Source organism: Mus musculus, chromosome 11, assembly GCF_000001635.26.
Source record: "Mus musculus strain C57BL/6J chromosome 11, GRCm38.p6 C57BL/6J".
Classification (NCBI taxonomy): Eukaryota; Metazoa; Chordata; class Mammalia; order Rodentia; family Muridae; genus Mus; species Mus musculus.
Window position 1 is genome coordinate 71,140,831 of NC_000077.6, and position 6,902 is coordinate 71,147,732.

At 46.2% G+C, this 6,902-nt stretch overlaps 1 protein-coding gene across 3 annotated transcripts in view; it reads right to left on the reverse strand.

The window, feature by feature from the left end:
• Nucleotides 1-4,139, reverse strand: part of Nlrp1a (NLR family, pyrin domain containing 1A) — a 53,773-nt gene extending 49,634 nt beyond the window's left edge. The window contains exons 1-2 of one of the 3 annotated variants that reach the window (NM_001004142.2): nt 3,819-3,874; nt 1,386-1,698 (exon numbers count right to left, since the gene is read on the reverse strand). In NM_001004142.2, the coding sequence (NP_001004142.2) occupies nt 1,386-1,536 (151 nt within the window). In that variant the 5' untranslated portion in view covers nt 1,537-1,698; nt 3,819-3,874. Of the gene's footprint in view, nt 1-1,385; nt 2,453-3,818 lie in introns of those variants that run through there. The other 2 variants (XM_017314354.2, XM_017314355.1) reach the window with 2 other exon arrangements.
• Between the last annotated feature and the right edge of the window lie 2,763 nt (nt 4,140-6,902).

Below are 6,902 nucleotides of genomic sequence, written 5' to 3' on the forward strand. Positions count from 1 at the left end.
GACTGACTGGTCTAACTTGAGGCACAAGCCCCAAGAGGGAGCCCATGCCTACAGGGCCAGAAACTGGAAGCTTAAAGACCCAGAGAACTAGGGTAGAACCAAACATGACTGAACAACAATGAAATGCCAACGAAATGATTCCTAACGATATGCTGCTGTACTCAAGAGACTGGTGCCTAGCTCCATCACCATCAGAGTCTTCCTCCTGAAGCTGATGGGAGAAGATGCAGAGTCCCACAGGCAAAACATAAGGGTAGACACAGGCTAATTAACCTTTTCTTCTGCATCTAGACTTGTTAGATTTCAATTAATTTCTCCTTTCAGATCTGAAAATGTCTCCAAGACTCATGGTCTGAGCTCAGTAGTTTTGAGGAGCTGTATATGGTAGGGGATTGTCTGTTAAGGCCTTGCCTTTCTCTCTCTCTCTCTCTCTCTCTCTCTCTCTCTCTCTCTCTCTCTCCCCCTCTCCCCCTCTCCCTCTCCCTCTCCCCCCTCTCTCTTTCTCTCATTTGCTCACTCTTTCTTACCTTTGTGGGTCTGAATAACGAGAAAGAATGTCCTATCAGAAGGAGACAGTGGTTGTGTGTTGGTCAGAGAGGCAGGGGTAGGAGGTGGGGAGAACTGCTGGGGTCCTTCATGCTTGGCCTCATACCCTTCTCGATGATCACATGGGGGACAATGAGGCATTCACAGGTGCTGCTGGGAAACCCTCCTCTGGGACTACAAAGTTCACACAACTCCTGGATCTACCCTGGTCCTCTGTGTAAGTCTCTATTCCTTTCTGAGCCTCAGCTCCCCCATGTGTGGCTCTGAGCTTCTGTCCCACAGGGTTGTACACTATCATAACAGCAGAAATAGCATGGGCTTGTACTTAGAATTATTGAGCATTTATTGAATATCAGACTGTTTAACATTTGACATGGATTATCTCTCAACTGCTACAGCCTAAGGAGACAGCTGTTCGCCTTCTCATTTCCCAGATGGATACAATTAGGAAGGCTGGAGCCTTGCCTCTGCCTAGCTCCAAAGTCTGGGCATGTAGCAATGGTGTCATTAATTGTTCTTCTCAAGAGCTGGCTTGAACCCTATGCCAACCTTCTCAAAGACTTCTGCATGCCTGACTACAAATACCCCACTACAGCTTCAGGGTGCTTCTTCCAGGGGCATTTGAGCATCAAATGGGGACCTGAGCATGCACTTTTGTAGATCAGAGTGTTCTGTAGAGTTCAGTTAGGGGCTTCTGAAAGCCTTCCTGTTCCAGCCTCTGCTGGGGCCTGTGAACTCTTTTGTCAGGATGATAGCCTGCCCATGGAAACCTTGGCAGAAGGGCTCAGTGGTGATGAAGGGGCCACAGAGTGATCAATTGGGGCTCTTTGTGTACTTACTTAGCTTCAAGTTCCTCTCTAGCTGCACTCTGTGCTTCATTAGCTCCACCTCCATAAGTTTCTTTGTTTTGAAGGTTGGGTCCACATCCTCTTGACCTTCATGCTGAGCCACTTTTGTGCTACTTTCCTGCTTGGACTGAGATTCTTCCATGATGATAGAGCCCTTGAATACTGCTTCTCTGAGCAGTTTGTGCTCTTATTGCTTCAAGACGCTCTTCTGTTGTTGCAAGCAGGAGACCAGTGGCTTCTTGTCTCTGCCAGGTAGTTCTGCTCTGTGAATGGGTGTTTGATCAGAAGTGATAGAGGAGACCTGCTGATAAAAGAAAGCAGACAAACCTCTACAGGGTCACATCACCTTTGATCAGAACAATTGAGACACAAGTCCCTCCTGGGGAGTGGGTACTTTGTGCCCAGGTGCAGGGGCTTGGGCTTCATAGGGCAGAAGAGAGAACACTGAGACAGGAGTATGTAACAGTGGACATGCTCTTTAAAATTTCATAGCTGAATGATGCCAGTGGATGTTCTAGCTGTTGTGTTGGCTCTCCTGAAGGCAGGTGTGCTGAACCTTATATTGAGTTGGGGTTTCTTAGCTGTCTGAGTTTCTTCTTTTAGGTCATTAAGGTTATTTATCTCACCCCAAAAACAGATGAAAGGAATGGGTGGTGTGTTCACTTACTGATTGGTCCCTGTGGGAGGGGGATGATGGAGGTGGAGTTCCATCCTGTTCCTAGTGGTTTAGGGGTGTGTATGTTGCAGGTGGACTTCATGTGCTGCAAAGAGATTTTGAACTTGATCTGCTCTGCTGGATCAGTCATGTGATTGCTGCCATTTACTTCTGGAGAAGCTTTTGAAACAGGTATAGACAGGAGGCTGTGAACTGTACAATGAGATGGAGCAGAGGGAACCTAGTAGGTCCCTAGCTAGGGCAGCCATTGTCCTAATGTAGACCTAGTGATGTCAGTGATTTGATCTAGGAGGACCTTATGTATAACTTCTAAAGGACGGGGCAAAAATGACATATGAGGATAAGAAGAAATGGAGAGATCAAGGGAAGGAGCAGAGTCAAAGGGAACCCAAAGTGCACCTGTAGGAGACAATATTCAGTAGATTTTTTTTTTTTTTTGGTCTGGTGCTTCATCAAATCTTTGGGTGCTGTTCTTCCTTGGGTTTGCTGGGTTTGTTGGTGCACAGCAGTACTGTTCCTAAAGTAAGGCACTAGTCCCTATAGTAGCAGTATGCAGGAGATCTAGGTCTTTTAACTTTGGAGAACCACAGCAGGGAAGACTGCCTCAGCCTAGGCAGAGAAATTGATGGAAAGGGAGGTGTATGAAGGTAGACTTGTAGACAATGAGAGTAGGGAAATGTAGAGGTAAGAAGATGGAGGGTTGCAGGGTCAGAGCATGATGGTTGGGAGGATTAGAGGATACAAATCAAGGGATGAGGTTGGGGTCTGGAAAAGGGGGTGTTGGGGTACCAAGGATGGGAGGATGTGTGGGCAGGAACACAGGGATGGAGGATGCATGATGGATTATGTAGGACACTCACTATCCCATGTCCTCATCTTCCTTTTCTAAAGTTCCACTCTAAGGAGATCACTATTTCAGCCATTACTGTGACCCAGGGTAAGGTGGGAAGATACAGGACAGAGCGGAGTAAAGGCTCAGTCTAAGTTAAGGCTAGCCTCTTCGAAGGAATCTTTAGAAGTCCTCTGTCCCTGGGCACCACAAAGGAGGAACAAGACTGAGTCAACTAATAATTTGATTGAAGGCACATTACCCAGAGAAAGCCAAAGGGCCACCTGTATGCAGGGGACAGTCCGACACAAGATTTCTTAGAGGCCCTGATGTAAAGATAAAAGGAAAATTAGTTCAGTGTCCTTGTCCAGGAGTGGACTTGGCAAGGCAGGTCTGACACTGAAGCCTGTGCCTCAGAGGAGTCAAGATTATAATATAGGGGGACCCACTCTGACCCCTGTGCTGTGGTTATGGTCCTAAGGCAACTATGTTTTCTTCACTAACTTTGTCTAACTTAGTTCTCTGGGGACGTTGGCTCTCCCACACCACCCCATGTAAATAGCATAGATTCTCTCTCTCTCTCTCTCTCTCTCTCTCTCTCTCTCTCTCTCTCTCTCTCTCTCTCTCTCTCTTCCCTGGTCCTCCCTCTCAATGCCTCATCATTCAGGAGAGTTATTCCTGCAGATTCAGGGTAGAGAGGAGGATGCAGGATAGGCTATAACAGGAGCAGGCACTTGAACCAGACAGGTAACCTAGTCTATCACCCATCAGAGCTGGCTTGCAGACTCTCCAAGCAGAGGCTGGGGCCCTGGGCCCTGGTTTTCAGGCCGAGATCCCCATGTCTGTTTTTGTGTAGTGAGGCCAGCCCTTATCCTCCCAGGTCTAAGTGGTTTGGTGGAATCTGGGTCCCACTACTCACCCTGCTCCTCTATGGGGCCCACTGGAGTGTGTGTCTTTGAACAAGGCTCCTCAGCTAAGAAACTGGTCTCCAAAAGTGAAAGAGACTCTGGCCCATTTTCAGGAAGGCAGGCATCAGAGAACGGCAGATGTACTTCCTCTGAACACTGGGAATGGAGGTTGAACATTACTCAGCTTGTTTCCTGTTAAGTCTCTGCAGATGCCTGGGCTGGAGGAGTCAGGGTGAGAGCTTCTTCCGGGTTTGCAGAAAGCCCTGCTTGCCTGACCACAGGACTCATGTCTGAGCTCAGTTCCCTCTTCCATTAGTGTGGGACCTGAAGTTTGCCAACAGGTCCCAGGTCAGCAGTAGCTTCTGGTTCCCCCCAGTTTTGGGCTCTTGATCTCTGTGCTTCCTCGCCTTCCCTATAGCCTGCCCAGCCACAGTCTGCTCATTTCAGTAAATTCCTCTTAGACCACAAACACTGTGTATGTATGTATGTATGTTACACACACACACACACACACACACACACACACATTTGACTCCTGAAGTCTCCTAAATGTCACATTCGGTTTTTGAATCTCACAAACATCATCTTGTTTTTCTGTAGGTGTGTGGTGTGTGTGTGCATGTTCATATGCAAGTGGACTCATGTGTCTGACTTGAAAGCTTATGGGTGTGGCTAGTCCAGCTAGGCAGCTAACCCAGAACATTTCCTGTTTAGTGTTTCTGAAATGTGGGATTACAAGCCTGTAACCATGCCCAGCAGGCACCTGTGAAGACTCTGGGGATCAGAGCACCTGTCCTCAAGCTTGCTTTTTTTTTTTTTTAAAGATATTTTCTTTATTTACATTTCAAATGTTATCCCCTTTCCTAGTTAACTCTCCGAAAATCCCCTACCCCCACCCTCCCCTTGCTCCCCAACCCACCCACTCCTGTTTCTTGGCCCTGGCATTCCCCTATACTGGGCATAGAACCTTCACAAGACCAAGGGCCTCTCCTCCCATTGATGATCCACTAGGCCACCCTCTGCTACATATGCAGCTAGAGCCATGAGTCTCATCCATGTGCTTTCTTTGAATGGTGGTTTAGTTCCAGGGAACTCTAGGGGTATTGGTTAGTTCATATTGTTGTTCTTCCTATAGGGCTGCAAACTCCTTCTGCTCCTTGGGTACTTTCTCTATCTCCTACATTGGGGACCCTGTGGTCTGTCCAGTGGATGACTGTGAGCATTCACTTCTGTATTTGCAAAGCACTGGCAGAGCGTCACAAAATCTTGTTGGCATCTGCCTAGTGTCTGGGTTTGGTGGTTGTTTATGGGATGAATCCCCAAGTGGGGACGTCTCTGGATGGTCATGCCTTCAGGCTCTGCTCCAAACTTTGTCTCTGTAACTCCTTTCATGGGTATTTTGTTCCCCATTCTAAGAAGGAATGAAGTATCCGCACTTTGGTCTTTCTTCTTCTTGAGTTTCATGTGTTTTGCAAATTGTATCTTGGATATTCTAAGTTTCTGGACTAATATCCACTTATCAGTGAATGTATATCATGTGTGCTCTTTTGTGATTGGGTTACCTCACTCAGGATAATATCCTCCAGATCCCTCCATTTGCCTAAGAATTTCATAAATTCATTGTTTTAAATAGCTGAGTAGTACTCCATTGTGTAGATGTACCACATTTTCTGTATCCATTCCTCTGTGGAGGGACTTCTGGGTTCTTTCCAGCTTCTGGTTATAAATAAGGCTGCTATGAACATAGAGGAACATGTGTCCTTATTACCAGTTGGAACATCTTCTGGGTATATGCCCAGAAGAGGTATTGCGGGATCCTCCAGTAGTACAATGTCCAGTTTTCTGAGGAACTGCCAGACTGATTTCCAGAGTGCTTTTACCAGCTTGCAATCCCACCAGCACTGGAGGAGTGTTCCTCTTTCTCCACATCCTTGCCAGCATCTGCTGTCACCTGAGTTTTGATCTTAGCCATTCTAACTGGTGTGAGGTGGAATCTCAGGGTTGTTTTGATTTGCATTTCCCTGATGATTAAGGATGTTGAACATTTTTTCAGGTGCTTCTCAGCCATTCGGTATTCCTCAGTTAAGAATTCTTTGTTTAGCTCTGTACCCCATTTATTAATGGGATTATTTGATTTTCTGGAGTCCAATTTCTTGAGTTCTTTGTATATATTGGATATTAGTCCCCTATCTGATTTAGGATTGGTAAAGATCTTTTCCCAATCTGTTGGTGGCCTTTTTGTCTTATTGACAGTGTCTTTGCCTTACAGAAGCTTTGCAATTTTATGAGGTTCCATTTGTCAATTCTTTTTTTTTTTGTTTGTTTTTTGAGACAGGGTTTCTCTCTGTAGCCCTGGCTGTCCTGGAACTCACTTTGTAGACCAGGCTGGCCTTGAACTCAGAAATCCACCTGCCTCTGCCTCCCGAGTGCTGGGATTAAAGGCATGTGCCACCATGCTCGACTTCCATTTGTCGATTCTTGATCTTACAGCATAAGCCATTGCTGTTCTGTGCAGGACTTTTCCCCTGTGCCCATATCTTTGAGGCTTTTCCCCACTTTCTCCTCTATAAGTTTCAGTGTCTCTGGTTTTATGTGGAGTTCCTTGATCCACTTAGACTTGAGCTTTGTATAAGGAGATAAGAATGGATCAATTCCCATTCTTCTGCATGATAACCACCAGTTGTGCCAGCAACATTTGTTGAAAATGTTGTCATTTTTCCGCTGGATGGTTTTAGCTCCCTTGTCAAAGTTCAAGTGACCATAGGTGTGTGGGTTCATTTCTGGGTCTTTTTTTTTTTTTTTTTTTTTTTTTTACAGGACTGGAATTTGGTTTTTTATTAGATATTTTCTTTATATACATTTAAAATGCTATCCTGAAAGTTCCCTATACCCTCTCCCTGCCCTGCTCCCCTACCCACCCACTCCCACTTCTTGGCCTTGGCATTCCCCTGTACTGGGGCATATAAAGCTTGCAATACCAAGGGGCCTCTCTTCCCAGTGATGGCCAACTAGGCCAACTTCTGCTACATATGCAGCTAGAGATACGAGCTCTGGGGCTACTGGTTATATCCCATTGGTCTACCTGTCTGTTGCTG